The 19,537-nt window shown below is 51.5% G+C and overlaps 9 protein-coding genes across 9 annotated transcripts; 7 read left to right on the top strand and 2 right to left on the bottom strand.

The window, feature by feature from the left end:
- Positions 1-55: 55 nt before the first annotated feature.
- On the bottom strand, positions 56-1,837 carry QC763_116455 (uncharacterized protein). The gene is made up of 2 exons (XM_062908216.1): positions 830-1,837; positions 56-774 (listed from the first exon to the last, which is right to left on the bottom strand). Exons 1-2 carry the CDS (start codon positions 1,390-1,392, stop codon positions 255-257), a joined length of 1,083 nt encoding a protein of 360 aa, XP_062771274.1. The 5' UTR covers positions 1,393-1,837; the 3' UTR covers positions 56-254.
- A 177-nt stretch (positions 1,838-2,014) lies between these two features.
- QC763_116450 (uncharacterized protein) lies at positions 2,015-4,116 on the top strand. Its single transcript, XM_062908215.1, has 7 exons — positions 2,015-2,515; positions 2,570-2,666; positions 2,726-2,986; positions 3,051-3,096; positions 3,152-3,194; positions 3,247-3,472; positions 3,528-4,116. The coding sequence occupies exons 1-7, from the start codon at positions 2,264-2,266 to the stop codon at positions 3,734-3,736; spliced, it is 1,134 nt and encodes a 377-aa protein (XP_062771273.1). The 5' UTR covers positions 2,015-2,263; the 3' UTR covers positions 3,737-4,116.
- An 884-nt stretch (positions 4,117-5,000) lies between these two features.
- On the top strand, positions 5,001-6,645 carry QC763_116440 (uncharacterized protein; the record flags this gene model as incomplete). Its single annotated transcript, XM_062908214.1, has 6 exons — positions 5,001-5,470; positions 5,521-5,816; positions 5,867-6,016; positions 6,069-6,178; positions 6,234-6,458; positions 6,509-6,645. Exons 1-6 carry the CDS (start codon positions 5,039-5,041, stop codon positions 6,643-6,645), a joined length of 1,350 nt encoding a protein of 449 aa, XP_062771272.1. The 5' UTR covers positions 5,001-5,038.
- A 753-nt stretch (positions 6,646-7,398) lies between these two features.
- On the top strand, positions 7,399-7,979 carry QC763_0019280 (uncharacterized protein; the record flags this gene model as incomplete). The annotated part of the gene is made up of 2 exons (XM_062905372.1): positions 7,399-7,596; positions 7,674-7,979. The coding sequence occupies 2 exons, from the start codon at positions 7,399-7,401 to the stop codon at positions 7,977-7,979; spliced, it is 504 nt and encodes a 167-aa protein (XP_062771271.1).
- An 886-nt stretch (positions 7,980-8,865) lies between these two features.
- On the top strand, positions 8,866-10,169 carry QC763_0019270 (uncharacterized protein; the record flags this gene model as incomplete). The annotated part of the gene is made up of 3 exons (XM_062905371.1): positions 8,866-9,152; positions 9,209-9,365; positions 9,918-10,169. 3 exons carry the CDS (start codon positions 8,866-8,868, stop codon positions 10,167-10,169), a joined length of 696 nt encoding a protein of 231 aa, XP_062771270.1.
- Positions 10,170-11,547: 1,378 nt separating this feature from the next.
- Positions 11,548-12,816, top strand: QC763_116430 (uncharacterized protein; the record flags this gene model as incomplete). The annotated part of the gene is made up of 1 exon (XM_062908213.1): positions 11,548-12,816. One exon carries the CDS (start codon positions 11,548-11,550, stop codon positions 12,814-12,816), a length of 1,269 nt encoding a protein of 422 aa, XP_062771269.1.
- Positions 12,817-13,118: 302 nt separating this feature from the next.
- On the top strand, positions 13,119-15,295 carry QC763_116425 (uncharacterized protein; the record flags this gene model as incomplete). Its single annotated transcript, XM_062908212.1, has 2 exons — positions 13,119-14,522; positions 15,190-15,295. Exons 1-2 carry the CDS (start codon positions 13,909-13,911, stop codon positions 15,293-15,295), a joined length of 720 nt encoding a protein of 239 aa, XP_062771268.1. The 5' UTR covers positions 13,119-13,908.
- An 89-nt stretch (positions 15,296-15,384) lies between these two features.
- QC763_116420 (uncharacterized protein) lies at positions 15,385-17,354 on the top strand (the record flags this gene model as incomplete). The annotated part of the gene is made up of 3 exons (XM_062908211.1): positions 15,385-15,492; positions 15,548-16,662; positions 16,722-17,354. 3 exons carry the CDS (start codon positions 15,385-15,387, stop codon positions 17,158-17,160), a joined length of 1,662 nt encoding a protein of 553 aa, XP_062771267.1. The 3' UTR covers positions 17,161-17,354.
- QC763_116410 (uncharacterized protein) lies at positions 17,351-19,312 on the bottom strand (the record flags this gene model as incomplete). Its single annotated transcript, XM_062908210.1, has 1 exon — positions 17,351-19,312. One exon carries the CDS (start codon positions 19,310-19,312, stop codon positions 17,351-17,353), a length of 1,962 nt encoding a protein of 653 aa, XP_062771266.1.
- Positions 19,313-19,537: the final 225 nt, after the last annotated feature.

The raw sequence follows: 19,537 nt of genomic DNA, 5'->3' as shown, positions 1-19,537 counted from the left end.
ATGTCAACGCACCTCTTTCTGGTATCTGCCCAAGTGAATTACAAGGTCATCGCTATTGAGCCAGAAAGTCTAATTCTCTTGTTTATTTGCAGTTGGATATTGACACCCAAAGGACGTATAATCAACAGTTTCCGAGCAAGTCACCGCACCACGGCCTTCTTCCATCTGCTTCTATCATACATATTACGATATGCCAACACAATCCCAAACCTTGAAACTCGCCCGCCCGGCAAATTCATCCGTTCGTTCCACACTTAATCCATAAACTCAACCTCCAAAATCATCAGCTCGCTGAAGCTCTGCAGCCTCAGATTCCTCAGATTCATCTCCGACTCAACCTCACCCCAAACTGCATTAAATCCCCCAGGCTCCTTCTTGATAATCATGTCCAGAATCTTCTGCTTGTTCCCCCCAAGCTGTACTCCATTGTTGTGGTCATCAACAATCTGCTTGAGCTCCTCATAGATCTTTTGACTTAACGGCTTCTCGTTCAACGCTGGGTTCCCTGTCTTCTTCTGCTGAAAGGCCTGATACTGTCCCTGCACAGCTTGATTCGCTGGGTCCCAAGGCAAGCCGGCAATGACAACGGGATCCCAGTAGAGATGGACTTGCGCGTAGGCGTCGTTGAGCCAGTAGAGAGGGTACTGGAGGACAAAGGCCTTGAGGTCCTGGATCAAATCCTTGGCCCTGGCGTCTTGGTTCTGCGTCACCTTTCTCACTTTGGGTGGCTTGGGCTCGGGTTCCTTGACGTTGGGGGTGTTGTTGAAGACGTTTCTAAGCCCATGAGTTAGAGGTGTGACCAATAAGATCGCAAGAGACACAAACTTACTTGCTAGCACCCTGAACAAGCGATGCCAAACTACCGGTTGTGACAGCTCCCGCCGCACTCTTTCCAACATTGGTGATGATGACCTTGGCAGCACCCTCAAAACCAGTCTTGGCCAACGTCGACGCCGTGGCCTCAATCGCGGCTTTACCTGCTGCCTTGCCTGCAGCAGTGGCACCAGCTCCGCCTCCAATCAAGCCAGAAACACCACCGATGGCCATGTCGGTCACAACTCTCTGCACGGTGACCTCCCCAACATCGCCCTTTACATCCTTGTCGTTGATGGTGGTGCTGATGGCGTACTCAGTGCCCAAGCCGATGGTGGATGCTGCTGCACCACCTGCGATGGCACCAGCTGGTCCACCGACAACCATACCACCGACGGCACCGGCCGTGGTGATTAGACTGTTGGTGCTGGTGGCAAGGGCTCGTTTGGCATGTTCTGTGTTGCCGGCTAGGGCTTGAACTCCAGCGACGCCGTAGCCGACGACGGGCACCTTTTCGAGGATGCGGGTGGCGATGCCATCGCGGGAGAAGGCGTTGGCGATTGAGTCAAAGAAGCCCATGATGCAGAGGGATATGCTCAACAGATTGGGATGAAGGAGATGGAAGGACGAGTGAGCTGGAAGAGGGACTGGCCCCTAGGAAGAGATTTATCTCGTCTCATTGTCTATGTCTGGGGGTTTGCAGAAGTGATGTTGATGCAACATATCGAGAGGGAACCAGCGAACAATGCATCATGAATGGAGCTGAACTACCAAGATCGGTTAGTCCGATTGTTCAGCTCATCGTCGAAGCGATTTTTGTGGGCCAATACTGATGTCGAGATGTAGAAACCCTGGCCTAGAGCGCTCTAGGCTTCGAGTTACTCGTTCTAGCGCGCGTTAACTTCCGTAGTACGGGGCATCAGCTGTAAAAAACGCCTCGGTGCATGGAGTTGTAACTTGTTTTGGATCTCAGCGGCTTCTTGACCGATCGGTTGGAGGCTTGGCGGGTTATTTTGCATCGTGTAGGACTGGTGGTTGGAAATGGTGCAGTCTGAAGGCAGTATGTAAGGTGGGTTTGTCTCCACAGCATGGATCTGATAGGGGTTAGGGTTGTACCGGCCACCATGACGTAAATCGTCTTCAGGTGTGTTGGTGTCCAACAAAACAACCTTGATTAGTGCTCTTCAAGCATGTCTTTATATTTCCATATTGTACTCAATGCATTTGATGGGGAAGAATATATAAATGACAGAAAATCTACTCCGTACGTGGTCCCTCAATCCAGGTGGGTAGTTGTCGGATTAGCGCTTTGTTTACGTACCATCTCCACTCAAGAGTCATTCCCAAGAACATTCCCGTAGCCATTTGCTTACACCCCATCATCCCCGCACCAAGCTCTTTGTGTCACATCACAAACTGAAAGGTTGAAACAACTCTATTGAATCTGAACATGCAAGACACTGTCCATTCCCTGGTGTGGCTGGCCATTGGCTTCGGCTTGGTCAATGTCGCTCACAGCTTGGAAGCCCAGAATAACTTTCGATACCTCGCCCAAACCCCCCTATCTACCGTACCCACGTTCGACAACGAAGACATACCATGGGGCTTAACAACTTATGCCAACATTCCATATCTGCCCTGTCTCTCAAAGCGTGACAGCCTCAAATATGACATCGCTGTCCTCGGTGCACCATTTGACACTGTAAGCGCTTGCCCATCCGCTGAAAACTCCCCATCAACTAACCATCACCCACAGGCAACAACCGGCCGACCAGGAGCCCGCTTCGGCCCCGGAGCAATCAGATCTGGCTCATCGCGCATTTACGCAGATGCAGCATGGAGTTTATACACCGGTGAGCCCAGTCACCAGCACCAACAAACCCTTGGCGCACAATCAACTGACAAAATCCAGGGGAAAACGTCTTCAAAAGCAACGTCAAAATCGTCGACTGCGGAGACGTCCCAATGACCAGACTGGACAACACCGTCGCGCTCAAACAGCTGGAAACCGGCCACGACATCATCAATGCCCGCTCTCCTGTTTCTAGGGACCTGTCCCCTGTCCCGAGGATTATCAACTTGGGAGGTGATCATACCACCACGCTGTCTGCGTTGAGGGCAGCGTACAAGAAATGGGGGAAACTCTCTGTTATTCATTTCGATGCTCATATCGGTGGGTTTCGGCCAGTTACCTTGCAATGGTTTTGGGTCAAAGGCTGATATTGTACATGATTAAGATACTTGGAACCCCAAGGTGTTGGGTGGTGATGTTTCTGACTATGGGTATGACCACTTCTCTCCTTCTTTCAACAAACCCATCTGCTGACAAAAGTTCCAGAGCGGTAAACCACGGAACCTTCCTTCACATTGCCCACGAGGAGGTAAGTCTCATGAAAGCAACCACGTTTTAAACTCAGCTGACGGAAAATGCAGGGGCTCATTACAAATTCCAGCATTCACGCAGGCATCCGGGCACCTCTTGCCCACCCAGTCAAAGACATGAAGAATGATCGCCGTTGCGGGTTTGAATTTGTTACCTCCAGGGATCTTGACCGTTTTGGTATCAACGGGATTATCGAGAGGCTGAAATCCAGAGTTGGAGACGCGAAAATCTATATCAGTGTTGACATTGATGTTCTGGATCCTGCTTATGCTCCTGGTAAGTTGTCATGTTGAACAAAACCGGGTGATAGTGTGATTAATGAATGATGCAGCAACGGGAACTGCTGAGCCGGGTGGTTGGACGTCGAGGGAGCTATTGACTATTCTTGACGGACTGGTTGGGCTCAAAGTTGTGGGTGCTGATGTCGTGGAAGTTGCGCCGGCTTATGATGGTGCTGGTGAGACAACGGGCGTGGCGGCTGCTGAGGTTGTGCATTCTCTTCTGTATTTGATGGTGAAGACCCCAGTTGCGGGGGAGTGAGGTGCCGAAATCTGAGCTGCAGTGTGGATAGGACGAATGTTTCTTATCGCCAGTAATCTGCGTAGGGAAGCAACAACTGCAGTGATCGTTGCCAGCGCGTTCTCCTTGAGCACTTCAGACAGGATCTCTTCCTGCCAGGGTAACATTCCGTGACTCCAGATCCATATTTTGAATCCACGATTTGTAATTTTAATCCTGTCACACGTGAACAGACTAATTGGTCACACCACGGCCTCACTATTATCTACCTACACCTCGAGAGCCGGTGGTTAAAAAGTAACGCAGGCAATCAAGCACCACGCGGCTATCAAAGGAATAGTATTAGTTAACTAAATATATTAGGGACCTTAGTGATACCCTAGTTATAGCTTAAAGCTACACTACATAGTTCTTTATCCCAATATTATCTACGTATAAACATATTCGAAGCCTCTAAAAAATTTTAATAATATATTTACTTTTTATATAATATATCGGAATATCGCTCCCCTTTCACTAAATCAATTTAAATTAACGGTTATATAAAACTTATACTTTACTTCCTCAGAAGTTTAACGTGATTACAAAAATCCTAACGGATATTTAACTATTATATAAAGCTATTTAGAATCTTATACTATAGATTGGAAAACTTTACCGTTAAATAAGTAAAATTTATAAAAACGTTCGTTATTTTATTTATTAATAAAAGCGTAACTGTACTACCCGGAGTAATTTAAAATAATTTAATATTTAATATTTATTGGTTTGGGGTGCGGCTCACAGGCCTGAGGGTTTGCGTAAGGAAGTGGGGCTCTCGGAGGATTCGGGGGTTCAGGGGTCATGTATATAAGCGGTCTGCTTCGGACATTCTATTTTAGACAGATCATCGACTTTTATTTCTTCAAATTTTGTGCCTTGCACGCGTGCAGGCAATTCTGGCCCTCTGATCAGGCCAATCAAGTGCTTATTATGTGGTCTGCGAACCCATAGAGTCTTTTCTTTGTCCTACGTGGAGTGCGGCCTGCGAGCGAGCCACTGTCACGCAGGTGTGTTCATTCAGAGACCCTGTTGAGGGTATATTTGTGGTGTTGTGGTTGGTTTGTGTGTTTTCTCACCATTTCAATAGAAGCATATTTTCTCTGAAAATAGTGAAATCACATAAAGAGCCATGCAGCCATGTAGAACAAATCAGTGTGGGAGTTCCCCCACGGAATTGCAACCACATGATTCAACGTCGTACGAGTTGTTTGGCCCAGAATTTCCAACTCAGCGCATTTAAAGGTCCCAACGGCCCTCAAATTGCCAGAGTAGTACTTGCGCATGGGTCTCACCTGTCACCGTAAAATGTCGCTTCACATCATCATCGTCGGCGCTGGAATCGCCGGGCTGTCGGCAGCTGTCTCTTTGCGACGAACTGGTCACCGGGTAGAGATCTACGAGCGCACATCAGCAAACAACGAAGTCGGAGCCGCCATCACCGTACCCCCTAACGCATCTCGCTTTCTCCTTGAATGGGGACTTGACCCAGTCGCCGAACGCTTTGTCAAGGCAGATGAAATGGCCTTCCTCGACCCTCTTACTTTGAACACTCTGTTTTCTGTTCCTCAAGAACAAAATCGCGCCCAATATGGCTATGACCTGTGGCTTTCCCACCGTGTTGACTTGCATGCTTGGTTCAGGAGGAAGGCGACAGCAGTTGAGGGGCCTGGAACTCCAGTGGTACTTCACTTGCAGCGCGCAGTTGTGCGATATGTGTGTAGTATAAACCCTATTTGTTGCCAAATTTGGCTGACAGATTGAAGGACCCTGCCACTCCCTCCATCACCCTCGCCGACGGAGGTGTACTTTCTGCCGATCTTGTCGTCGGAGCAGATGGCGTTCACTCACTAGCCACGGAGGTGGTGCTAGGGAGCAAGATTGAGCCATCGCCCTCTGCCTATTACAACACCTGTTTCCGTTTTCTGATTCCAGCCGCTTCATTGGCTGAAGACCCTGAAACTCGATGGTGGCATGAAGACGAGCACAGTAGGAAGGTTAGCATGCGGATTATCACCCACAATGCAACAAGTAGAAGGATAGTTTCGTATCCATGTCGAGAGTAAGTAACAACGTTTCTTTTGTAATCCGCTTTGCTGACTCTGTTATCAGCCGCGAGATCCACAACTTCGTAGGTCTGTATCATGATCCTGCCATGGCAACAGCCACTAGGGAAGACTATTTAGCAAAGGTGGATAAAAATAGCGTTCTAGAAACCTTTGGTGCAGAGGTTTTCAGTCCTAAGCTGAGAGCTGTGATTGGGTTTGTTGACCCTTATATGCTTTGGGAAATAATGAAGTTGACTGTTGAATAGGAAAGCCACCGAGGTCAAACGCTGGCCGCTTTTAAACAGACGTCCGATCCCAAGTTGGCACCGTGAAAGGCTTGTTCTGGTAGGTGATGCTGCTCACCCAATGCTGCCCCGTAAGTGACCCCTGGAACTTATCATATAACTATGTTCAAACTAACAATTACGTAGATCAAGGCCAAGGAGGCGCCCAAGGACTCGAGGATGGTTGTGTTCTAGGAATTGTTCTGTATGGCGCTTCAAATTTAGCAGACATTGAAAGGCGACTGGAAATATATGAGAAAGTCCGGAGGAATCGAGCATCAGCTATCCAAATATTGAGTAGTGTTGGCATGGACCAAGGACATCTCGTCTTGGAGGATCTGAAACCCTATTTCCCGGAAGGTCAAGTTCCAAGTAAGTACGCCATACTGCAAAATATGGAGGCTCGTTGACAATATGACTAGAAACTCCCCCGGAGATGGTGGCATTTGCGTCTGGATACAATGCTGTTGCAGCTTCTGTGAAAGCTATGAAGGAGGAGCTTGATCCTAGTTTCGAGCTGCCGGCGGAGTTTTTCGGGCCAAAGAAAGGCGGCAAATAATTCCATGTTAGGGAGGTAACCCACAATCAAGAAAGATAAGAGATCCTCATTTTTCGACAACATCAGACCGCAGGACCGAGCAGCGATGTTGTAGACCTGCTTGCCTCAGTCTGTGCTCAGTGTGGGTGATGAGCCAGATGCTCCCCTGGTCAACCCTAACCCACGGGCCCGAAAACTTTTGTCGCCCCACTCATGCAAGGCGCATCCCATTCCAATTAACGCGTCGAGTGGCAGCCAGATTTTTGGAGCTCGAGTCGCGTCCAATGCCGCCTCGTTATAATGCTACCACCAAAGAAAAAGGTATGCGCCGCACCGCTCATGCCAGCAATACCCCATTGCGACCGACAAAGACCAGCAAATAATCGCCAATCTCAATCATCAGCGATGACGACTCCGATATCGACGCGCGCGACGGGAAAGAACGCGTCTCGTTTCTTGATCTGCTCTAACAGGATGCTTTCGACGACCTCAGAGCTGGGCTTCGCTCAGAATTCGAAGAAATTCGAGGAAAGATTGACGACACTGTCTACCTCCGCCTTGCGCTGATGCAATGGGCTCGACTAGCCGAAAGCTCACAGACCTACGAACCACCTGTTTTATCGCCTCGACAACACATATCTCGAGAAAAACGTACCCGAGCGGCTGGAAGGCCGGGATAAGGTGATCGCCGATGCCTTGATCAAGCTTCAGCAGGAGATACCCTAGGAAATCTTCTTTGCTGTAATGGAGAGGGAAGACTCCCCAGTCGCCAAAATGCCTACGAGCTACCTTATCCGCCGTCTAGTGGAGAATGGAAAAGAGCTTCTTGTCGACATTCCTGTCGATGATCGAAACCGGCTTCAACCAGACCTTCCTTCCCTCAAGGGGCAGGATTCGACTTTGGAGGCCGCAATTGTACTGGTCGCCCGTGACAGCGCTGCTGATTTTTTGGAGGCAGCGGAGGGCCCCACAGTATGTTGACAAGCTGATACCATCTGGAACAAAAAATGGTGCAAAAGCTTGCTTGCTGGTATATCAACACGAACAAGCGGCCCAACAGGCCCTGGAACTTCCCAGTTCGAAATATGCTGGTTTTTCGATATCTCTGTGCAAAGGTTTGGGACTTGGACAAGAACAAAGGGTTAGCAATCCTCCCTTATCATGATGTGGATCGGATATTGAAGGCGATTTTGGAGACAAAGGACTTCGAATTCTTCGAAAAGGCTGCATCTCAGACTGAGGGCCGAATGTCGTCGAGCTTCTTCTACTGGGCTGCAGGAATGATCAAGGCTGGTAGCTTGGCCATGATGGATATCGAGAAGGGGCTTGTCGCCGCAATTTTGAGATACCCATGACGCGCATCATCGGTGTCAGGCTATAGCTGATTGGGTGACGATGATTCAAAGTCGCTACTGAAAAAGCTGGCAGAGATAGCTTTGGAAGCGGTAGACAATCATGCGCTAGGAACTCGGGACGGAGAAGGCTTGGTTTCGGTTGTTGGCGTTGTGCTTGGCCCGGATGCCATTCGTGACAGATTGAGGACTGTCGTTGAAAGCTACATCAAGCAGATCCCGTTTGTGCTTGGGGTTTTGAACCGACTTCGTCAGCTTCACGAACACCTTCCTGCTCGGTCCGATATCCACACGACATACTACACACACGTTGCTACACAGGTGATCGATGTACTTAACATCCCTAAACTCTTCTACAGACCATTGGAACCCGAAGAAGAAATCAGCAACAAGCTCGTCGATTTCGCACAACCAAAACCTGTCCCATCAGGAGCTGTGGAACCTGACCGCCTCTCCGACTTTGTGTTTGGGCTCCACGAAGACAAGACACATGACGCGCTGCTGAGGTCACCGGCCTTCAAAGTTACGGCTGGCGCGGGTGCTATCGAAACCAAGCAATTTTCATTGCTTTGGGTCCCTCTCCTCCGAAGGCTCAGTGCAGGACACACGTCGTTTCTAGCGCCTCGATACCGGCACATGTTTGCCACCATCTTGGAAACAAACTTTGCTCGGTGTGTTGGGTCCATACCGGAAGAAGCGTGGGTTTGGAGTCCCAATTTTCCAGGTGTAATCTGCACATGCCGTTTATGTGGCGTGGTGAAGTTGTTTTTCGAGAGTACTACAAAAGCCATTCGCATATACTTTCCCCTTTATCCTGCAAAGGCTCAGCATGTCAATGACTCTTACTTGCCCTTGACTTACTTGACACACTGTCAATTTTCCCGGGATAATGGCAGTCTCGTTGCCACCAAAGGTTGTAACTCCTAGCAAAGCAGCCAAGGACGCGTGGTTGGCGAAAGCGTCAAAGGCCAAGGATGCATTTGTAACAGTAAATACACCTGGAATCAGGGCTATACTAGGTGCCCACGCTGTTCAACTGTCGGATTGGGGTAAACCGCCTCGCCCCGAGAATGCCATGCCCGTGCCTGTTGAGGAGCTGATGGGGGGTTTGCCGGTTGCTCGGGTTAATTTGCTTTTAGGCCGGGCTTCGGTGCAGACATTTGGTCATGCAGTGCCGTCAGCGCCGATACCATACCCACCACCAGCGGCACCAGCAATGCTGACAGCACCAGTACGAACAATGACTCCACAGCCAATGGCAACAGCAGCAAGCCGTTATCCAACCCCGATGTTGACATCGTCATCACTGTATCCGCCACCTTCAGGAATGTACCCGGTGTCCACGCCAACACCAGCAGCAGCAGCACATCACCCAACGCCCTCGGGCAGGTTCCCAGTACCAGGACTGACAGCTGCGCCACTTTATGCAACCCCTCCGGCCTTGTATCTCATTGCCCATAAACGTTATAGCGTTGGCGACCAGCTGTATCAAAACCCACCCGATAACCGAGGAAGCGTCCATATATTTGGGGTGCCTGATCTGAAGAAGAAACCCAACGCCGAACAGCCGGCAACATGGGCGTCTCGACCAGCAACCCACCCTAGCCTCCCTAGCAAGTGCCCAAGCCTGGCGTGCCTTCACAAGCACCCAGTGCCATGGTTGAGTGTCAACAGCAGGGCACAACACAGGCAACCACTGGCAATACACCCACCTGCGATCCTCATACAATAAACGATAGAGATTGGAGAGGCTATGATTACTTGGTCCAATTTTTGAACATACGCCTGTACAGCCTTGAAGAAACAACTCGAGCGACTTGGACCAGAACCAATGAAGCGACTCGCTGGGTTTGGGTCGATGCTGCCGCTCAAAGGGCGAACCTTCGACTTGGGGTTAAGAACAAGGTCGAAGGTGCGTAGGCTTTGCTAGTAATGCACGAGTCCAGGGAACATGAGATGGTCGAAAAAGTGCTCATGGAGGTACGGCACAGGAAGAAGATGGAAAGGAACGACGAAAGGAATCAGGAGAGCAACCAGAAAAGCAACAAGAAAACCAACTCGGTTGCGCCGATATTTGTTACAGCAAAGATGAAGCACAAAACAGCGCTCCTTGCCGCCCAAGATGTCGAGAAAGCGCTCGAGGAAATCGAGGCAAAGCGTGCTGCAATTAGGGAACAGCATGCTGCCAAGTAGGCTGAAGAAAGACAGAAGGCGAGGGAAACTCAAAAAGGCGACGACAGGGCTGGCGATAATGGTCACTGGGGATGACCATCAAGCAAGACAAATAGCACACCAGTTGATCAATGAGAACCTCAAGAAAATGAAGGCCGAGGCAGATCAGAGGGGTGCACAAGCTAGAGGAGCGTTGAAAGACATACATGGGGCGAAGCCAACACCTGGCTCAACAAGGTCGCAGCCTCCCACACCTGTGCCTAGCGGCAAAATGGGCAATTCCACGGTGTTGACCCCATCATCTTCTCGACATTCTACCGTTACTCCGGCTACTTCGCGAGTGCTGGCTCCAATATTTGCCAGCCGCATCAACACATTCACAACTCGGTTTCCCCCTGCTATGGCCGTGCAGGTAAAGCGCCACGCTCGGATTAGGCCACCATACTCAACACCTCGAGGCATCAAGAGACTGGCGACCGAGGTGGTTGACTTGACGTTGGATGACGACTGATATCTCTGGGCTCTAACCAGACTTTGGAGTATCGATCGGCATATTCGGGATACTGTTGTAACAGTATGAGCTGGAGGTTGGACAGACGGCGTATTGGCATATTCTTTGGGCGCTGGTGGGCAGATATCTTTCTCATTTTTATTTCCGTTGTCGGGTTGTTTTTTCTGCAAATAATTAACGGCATCTTTTGCTGCATGTTCCAGTTTTCTTTGTTTGCTTGCGGTGGCCATCAATGTCAGCCGGAGTTCAGGTTTACACCGCCAGTCTGCCTAGTCAAGGCTCTCAGCTGAAAGAGACGTTGGTTTGAGTGGTGGTTGGATTCTTGTTTCGCCTGACCGAACTCTACTTTTTCAGATTCCAGTTTGAAGACTTTATTTACACAGCATCTATCATCGATCACTGTATGTTATCAGCATTTTGATCGAAAGATGCGGCCGTTGGATGCAGTGATGTAAGGCACCACCTCGTCTCGAGATGGTGGGTCAGGCGGCACGTGCCGCGTCGTCAGCCAAACGGGAGGTGGCTCTTGAACCAATATGCGCCAAGAACCATACCTGTGGTAACACCTTGGCGCACATGGGCCCTCAGCTGAACCCTGTCACCTGTGCCATGCCGACTGCCAACAGCGCGCGCACCCCGGTTCTCATGTTCCTCAGCAGCCCAACGCCGTTTGCTCTGAAAGTGCGCAAGCTGTCTCTTGACATTGGCCCATCTCATCAACATAAAAGACGTAAAGAAGCTGAAAGGCTTTTCGAATAATAACTTTCGCCTGGCTTTGCGCATCTTGCTCACAACCACCCACTTCTCCACCGATCGACGACGTCCCGCAAATCGAGCCCCGTTACCCAAACCCCAAACCTACCGGGTAGTCTCCCCGACAGGCAAACCATGGCTGCGACTCAGACGCCGACAGAGACACAACCACGACAACCAGCAAAACCCCGTCCATCACCACCATCAGTCTCTCTATCAACCCCTCCGCCTGATCTCAAAGAAGTTAATCCCGTACTAAGTCCAACAGCAGTTGAGGCCAATATAAACCACCCTCCACATGCAAATGGCGGCGCACATATGTCTTTCGAGTTCGAGGGATTGGCGATAGAACTAAATACACAACTGGAGTATGTACGGGTTGAAGATGGGGAAAACACAGACTCGAAGCGACCAACGACATGGTTGCTCAAGTCCAAAGACCCAAACAAAGCATACCTGCCTGGCCAGCCACGCATACGGCTTGGTGAGCGTGCACGACATGTCGATGGCCCCGAGGGCAAGGTTGATGGCTATTTACGTCGATGGCATCTCACGGATAAGCTAGATCAGCTTCTTCCCTTGATGCGCTACATCTTCGTCCAAACACCCGCCTACGACCACATCAACGCACTCCACCATCATGCCGCCCATACTCGGAGGATTGTGGTAGATGAAGAGCCAGGGCTTCATTTGGTGTGGTATTACGAGACAATTTTCATGAAGCCCATCCCGCCATATTTCTTTTCCAGGGCTTTCTGGATGTACATCGCACACGCCGACCCCGAAGTCTACCGTGCTTCTCTCGGTTTCATGCGCAGCTACTACCACATTATCCGGTTCGAGATCGATTTCCACGAGGCCTGCAAGAAGAAGCTCATGCCACGGAAGGACAATGGAAAATTTCCGACTTATGAGGAATGGTGCGAGTTTATCGAGCCCTTCTCGCTGGTGGGCGACAAGCATGTCAGTCGCCGTTTCAAGTACGGCGAGCTCCGCCTCACACGCATCAACCGGGCCGCCATGTTCTTTCGCTTCAACCTTGCGTACTTCCACCTGTTGCCGCAGTGGGGCTCGTTCTTGTCACATATTCTTGCGCCCTTGATCACGGCATTTGCGGTGTGCTCGGTCATTCTCAACTCGATGCAGGTGACGCTTGCTGCTATCGAGGTGGCCAATGAGACGAACTACGACATACCTGGCCCGGAGGAATGGAAGCGTTTCATGAACGTGTCGTTGTATTTCCCCATCATTGTTATACTGTCAATAGTACTTGTCATTGGTGTTACGCTCATCAGCGTATTCCTAATGGGACTGAAGGATTTGCTGAGGGGGAACAAAGTGAGGGAGAAGAAGCGGCTTGGCCAGGCAAGAGTGGGCAAGGGAAGTCACGGGATGGTTTGGTAGCGTTTTGGCACCTCGGGTTGCCATGATACTGGGCTATGTAATCAGGGGTTTCGTTTCTTGGATAATATTAGGTGAGCGTGTTGGGTTTGCACGGTGGTTTTGGATATCCATTTGCCTAGTGATATTACTGGTTACTTTATTTACTTGTTGATGGGATCTGGAAATAGGAGAGCACATATCAAACATTTCACATGGACACCATCGGATGGGTGACTGCCAACCCATGATACAGGAACATACAACCCGAGACAGTGAAGGACACCAGAAGGCCATATCCACGATGTCCCCGTCGCTGTCTCGGATCTCCCCGCCTGTCCGAGGACAATTGATAAGCCCCACCAATATGTTGGTCAGTCCTCAACGGGGTCGAAATAAGCTTACATGAGGCGCTTGCTTGGTCCCAAACCAATGGAGAAATGACGGCCGTGGCTTGGGATACTTCTGCGAGACCTTTCCCCTTGAACCTATTTTCTTGTTCAAGACTTCGTTAACCCGCCGCGAACCGCACAACTTAGAAGTGATTGAGAAGCAGTTGAACTCAAAGCTTGCACGGTAACATCATCGACCCTCAGTGACACAAGGGTCCATTTGTGTTTACTTGAATGTAGGGGCCCTTGAATATTGGAACATGCAACGGTTTCTCAGTCAGTCGTTCCTCGAAATATTGCCGTGGACTGCTGCTGTTGCTGAATTTGGTCACCCTCGGCTGCCCTCTTCACTGGCTGGCACAGGCGGTTTCTGAAGTGTGCTGGTCCTACCTCTGTCCCTACGGGTCGTATGCCGTCATTCCCCTGCCGGCACCACCAGCGTGACATCGTCCCTCGTTTTTGGCGATCTTCAACCTGCCCGCTCTCAAACTCCTCGTATCGATGGACCCCACGTCGCTGAGAACGTTTGGTGTCACAGCCAACATGCAACGATTCACACCGTGTATGGCCGAGATGTCTCCTCGGTCGCCGTGAATACTGGAGCAATTTACACAATCGCGGATGAGGTTGTGATTGAGCTCGCCCGTTCCCGTGGCCAACCCCGCAGATACCTGGATCGAGGATAATCACCCGAGCTAAGTGGCAGGCGTGGAGACGACATGTCATGGACATAAAGACAGCATTCCTTCTTTTTACCGTCTCTCTTTTTCCCAATGTTGACATCACTCACGTCGCCAATGAATTACCTACCTTTAGACTCTTGACCGTCATCAAAATGTACACCTCTTCCATCCTCACCACCCTCGCCCTGGCAACAGCAGCCCTGGCCACAGGCAGTGCCAAAACACCCAACGACTTCTCCCCGGGCTTCATCCTCGTCGTGCACGTCACCAACCCCGACGCCGACTTCACCCCCACCGTCAACAACGCCGCAGTCAACAGCATCCACGCCGGCCCCGGCTTCCGCGTAGCGACTATCTCCACCACCCTCACCGACGGACACGTCTTTTACGAAAATGGAACCCTAGACCAGGTTGAAGACGGGGAGACAACCGTCATCTTTGACGCTGCCACGCCCCTGACCCCGTTTGGGATTCTGGTGCAGGACCCCACGGCGCCGGTTGACAATATTGCCATCAATGCTGGGCCGGGGAGTTATAATACTGTGGATGGGGACCCGGACGTGAATGCGGCGTTGGTGAATGGGTTGGGGGAGGGGACGTACTTGGTTTGTAATGCGACGGTGCCGTATTATCACCAGAACTTTTTGACGTTGCAGTATGTGTATGAAGGGGGGGAAAAGCCGGATGGTTGTGTGGAGGTTGAGTTGGTGCCGCAGTGTGCAGAGTTGAATGAGTTGCCGGCGGGGAGCCATTCGAGTCATGATCATGCAGTTAATGTGAGGTGTTATAAGGATGCTACGGTTGTTGATTGGAGTTGAGGGGTGGCGTCCAGAGATTGAGCGGGATTGCTTCAGGTTTGGGGTCCTGGGGAGGGGGGGTGGGGAGGGTGCAAAAAATTGGATTTTGCTTAAGATGATGAAAAGGGTCATTTGTGAAGGGTTTAATGTCTTGTCTGTTCCTTTCCATCAAAAAGAAGCTTCATCGGACTTCACCATCATCCCATCTTCAATTGACCCCCACACCCCCCTGTACATATCGTCCTTGGCAGCGGCTGTTTAGCGCCATGCGGGGAGCCAAGCGATTGCGACAGGGTCCTCCCGGTGGGCGTCGAGAACTGCCGAACAGCACATCCACCTTGACCTCAACCTCGCTCACCGATGTCGTCCTCCCTCCTGCAACGCGCTGATGTAAACACAGCATACGAACTCCAACATCACCACCACCTCGGACGATCCTCCTGACCTGATCAGGAAGCTGAGGTCCAACGACCAGTGAGTTGCGTGTTACCTTCCCTGTTTGCACCCGCTTATCCATCTCACCAGGGCGAATTATTCCCGGGCCTTGAGTGCTGTGCAAGGCCGACGACCCCGGAGGATTGCACAAGGAAAAGGCGGAGACTTGAGGAGAGAGGGACTGACCTCTGGGTGAGAGTGGGGTATAAGGGGTGGAATAAGCCCCTTGGGCCAAGACAGGTGAGTTAGGCATTTCATCTTGGTGGTTTGAGTGCATGACACAAGATGGCGATATTACAATATCTCCTGGCCAGCGTGGCGCTTGTTGCGCCTGTTGTAAATGGATACAAGGGTTTTAGGACTTCCTTGACTCTGGGGGACTTCAAGGAGCAGGTGAGCGGTCCCAATTTCATACATGCGTGAGCTCGTTGGTTGACACCAATTCCAGATGGAGGAGCGAGAGATGAGAACTGCCCTCATCCACCCCAGAGACACCGACCTTGAAAAGCTCTACCCAGCCCAAACCATCCAAATGCCCATTGATCACTTCCACAATGACTCCATCTATGAACCACACACCAACGAGACCTTCCTTCTCCGATACTGGTTCGACGCGAGCCACTACCAACCCGGCGGTCCGGTCATCGTCCTCCAAGGCGGTGAGACCGATGGAGCTGGTCGTCTTCGATATCTGCAAAAGGGCATCGTAGCCCAGCTCTCCCAAGCAACAAACGGGTTGGGTGTCATTTTTGAACACCGCTACTACGGCGAAAGCCACCCCACTGATGACTTCAGCACCAAAAACCTCCGCTTCTTGACTACGGATCAAGCCCTAGCTGATCAAGCATACTTTGCCCAAAATGCCGTCTTCCCCGGCCTTGAACACTTGAACCTCACCTCTCACAACGTCCCTTACATTGCCTACGGTGGCTCCTACGCCGGATCAGTCGTTGCCTTTCTCCGCAAGCTCTACCCAGACGTCTATTGGGGCGCCATTGCCTCCTCTGGTGTTCCCGAGGCGATCTATGACTATTGGGAGTACTACGAAGCCGCCCGGATTTATGGACCTAGCGAATGTATAGAGGCTACTCAGAAGCTTACTCATGCGATCGATAATGTGTTGATCAACCACACCGACACCGAATACCCACAACGGGTCAAGAATATCTTTGGGCTAGGCAATATCACCAGAAACGATGACTTTGCCAATGCCATTGCCCAGGGAATAGCCGGACTTCAAGGCTTGAATTGGGATCCGGCGGTCAACAGTACCGAGTTTGGACATTACTGTGGGAATATCAGCTCGACCGAGGTCCTCTACCCCGGGATCGCCGAGCGGGAGGAGGAGGCAAAAGAACTTCTCGCCGTGGGTGGCTATGATGAAGTGAAGCTAGTGAATCAGCTGCTCAATTACATTGGGTATGTCGATGCCACAGCTGTAAAAGGGTGCAAACGAAGAGGGAAGAGCCAGGACGACTGCTTCACGAATTATGATTCGAAGTTTTACCAGCAGGATGATATCACGCAGGAGTGGAGGCTGTGGGCTTATCAGTATTGTTTCGAGTGAGTCATTCTTCTGTTCTTGCAATCTTGAACATCGGGCTGACATTCTTTGCGACTAGATGGGGCTACCTCCAAACTGGCTCTGGTGTCCCTGCTGATCAACTCCCACTCATCTCACGACTGATCAACCTCGAGTTCACGTCCACTGTCTGTCGGGAGGCGTTCAACATTACGACTCCTTCTCAGGTGGAAAGGATCAACAAGCATGGCGGTGTGAACATCAGCTACCCTCGCCTGGCTCATGTTGATGGAGAATGGGATCCCTGGCGTGCGGCATCGCCTCATAGGATTGGGCTGCCCGGGCGGGAGAGTACTGTTTCCGAACCGTTTATTCTCATCGAGAAGGGTGTGCATCACTGGGATGAGAATGGGTTGTTTCCTAATGAGACTAGACCTGGGTTACCGCCCAAGCCTGTGGCTGACGTGCAGAAGGCGGAGGCAGAGTTTGTGAAGGCTTGGGTTGAGGAGTGGCACAAAGCGAGGGGTACTGATGTCTGATGGGCATAGTGTGAGTTGTTGCTAACTTTTGATGCAGGTGACATGATGTATGGAGATGATATGGGGGATCTGTAGATAATCGCGAGACATGAGTGTGTGGGCACTGCAGGCAGTTTGGAAGAAAGGCTCAAAAGAAAGCATGAATATTTTACGGCGCTTATTCTAGAACAAATAACAAAAGGGGTATCAATCACCATTCCAACCGATCATCGCAAACAAGACGAACGTCAAATCTCCCCTCACCCTTCCACACCTTCGATCCAGAGTTTCTTTGCGCAACAGCCTCACGCAGCTCCGTGATCATGCTCGGTGGCCCGCTACCAAAAACGCGCGTGGAGCCCTGAGCGACGTTGGCGACGAACTCATTGACAGCCACATTGACGTCAGGCCGCTGGTTCTGGCTTTCGTCACTACCCACAGACACCGACTTGGTGTCGACATCCTCCGACACCTTCTTCTCATCGCCGGTTGTCGTCCTGACTCCAGGAGCAACATCCTCAGCAGTAACAAAGATTCGAATCTGCAATCCATGCGCAGCACCCAGCCTCCTCAGCTCCTCCAACTCTGGCTCAACCCATTCAAGATCCTGCTTTCTCTTCACCGCCCAGACCAACTCGATCTTCCTGTCGGGGTTCACCTTCTCCCTCACCAATCTCAACAAAACAGGTAGGACATAGGTAATTCCCGTTCCACCAGCCACGCAAAGCACATTGACATCCTGCGTCAAGCCCTCCACAATATTCTCCCCATACGGCCCCTGAAGCACCACATTCGTCGTCGTTCTCCCTTCCTTCTGCTCCTTCAACTTCTCCTCAATCACCCTCGCAATCTTTCTCGTCTCCCCCCCCTTCGCCCGGAAAATATACGAATGCTTGACGTCCCCAACGTTGTTAATCTGAGGGAGCGACAACGGAGTAAAAGGATGACTCTGCCACAGACTCCCCTCGGTAAAACACAAAAAGAAGTGCTGCCCAATACTCCACGCCTTCTGATGATGTTCAAAATCCAACCTAACCACATCCCCAAACCTCTCATCCTTCCAGAACTTTGCTTCCGCCTCGGCACTGGAAAACCCCCACCGTCCCTCCTTGCGTTGGTACCCACAGTGCAACATCCCCATCCGCACTAATCTGGCAAGCCGGTCAACCACCCAGAGGACAATACCGGGCACGAGAAAACACTGCAGTTCCTCCCAGTGACCGATCAACGCCCCAATGTAGACCATGGCCATGACGTAGTGCGCCTTGCGGAAAAATTCGTACCCGGTGATGTTCTTGACGACCCACTGGAAGGAGCAGATCCACAGGAGGACGAGGAGGCCGAGGGCGACGAAGCCCCAGATGGCGTATTCCTGCACCACCCACTTGTTCCAGACGTCGGGTTGGGGTTTGTACAGCCAGCCTTCGATCAGAACCCAACCTAGAGTGTGGAGGAGGGATTGCACGAGGATGATGTAGCCGGTCCATTTGTGAAGGAACATGAAGGAGGTGTATGGGACGCCGGTGACGGCTGAGAGGATCGACTCTCTGGCGGCAAAGAGGACGGATAAGGGGGTGAGCGCGTAGGCGAGGACGCCGACGCGGTCGGCCCAAGGGCCGAGGGAGGTGCGCGTGTTGACTACGTCTGCTGGCTGGCCTTTGATGGGGGTTACCCATTTCCCGTAGACGATTCCCACAAAGGACCAGATGGATAGGTAGCTTGTCAAGACGGCGAGAATGACGAGTTGGAGGCGGGTAGTGTGCCCGAAGATGGTCCTCAGGGGAGCGGTGGGGAGGAGGTGGTGTCTAAGGGAGGAGGCGACCGCGCCAAAGGAACGGGAGAGGAAGCTCGGTTTGGGACGTTGGGGGGTTGATTCGTTGGTGGATAGCTGGGCGAGGAGGTCGTCGACTGGTTCTCGGGCTGGGAAGACACGGCGACCGATGCCCCAGATGAGGAGGATGCCCAGGACGGTGGCCCAGAAGATGCCCGTGTATAGCATGCCTGCATCGTGGGCGTCATAGACCACGTCTAGGTAGGCGCATGACCCTGGGTCGTTTGTGCAGGGGACTACACGGTAGGCGTACCCCCAGTGAGGCTCTAGTTGGGAGGCTTCTGAGAAGTTCTGGATGTGCTGACGCCGAAGGATGGAGTTTGGGGTTGTGAGCGACTCCATGGTGCTTGGAGGATAAGCCCGGCGGCTCTGTCTCTACTCCCAGTTATCTTGGAGACAGCACTTGGGAGCTGGAGATGGTGACGGCCAAAAGGTACCGGAATGGAGAATGTCTCAGCACCATGTGGCATCAAACCGGGACATGTCTGTCCTTATACCACTCCATCGCCACCCGCACCCCCCGGGAGCGGTCTGGTAATATATCTAGGCCCCATGCCTGCGTCGGGA

The sequence above is a fragment of the Podospora pseudopauciseta genome, chromosome 1, assembly GCF_035222475.1.
Source record: "Podospora pseudopauciseta strain CBS 411.78 chromosome 1, whole genome shotgun sequence".
NCBI classification, from domain to species: domain Eukaryota; kingdom Fungi; phylum Ascomycota; class Sordariomycetes; order Sordariales; family Podosporaceae; genus Podospora; species Podospora pseudopauciseta.
The sequence above is the reverse complement of the archived record's forward strand: the minus strand, read 5'-3'. Positions and strand labels throughout refer to the sequence as shown.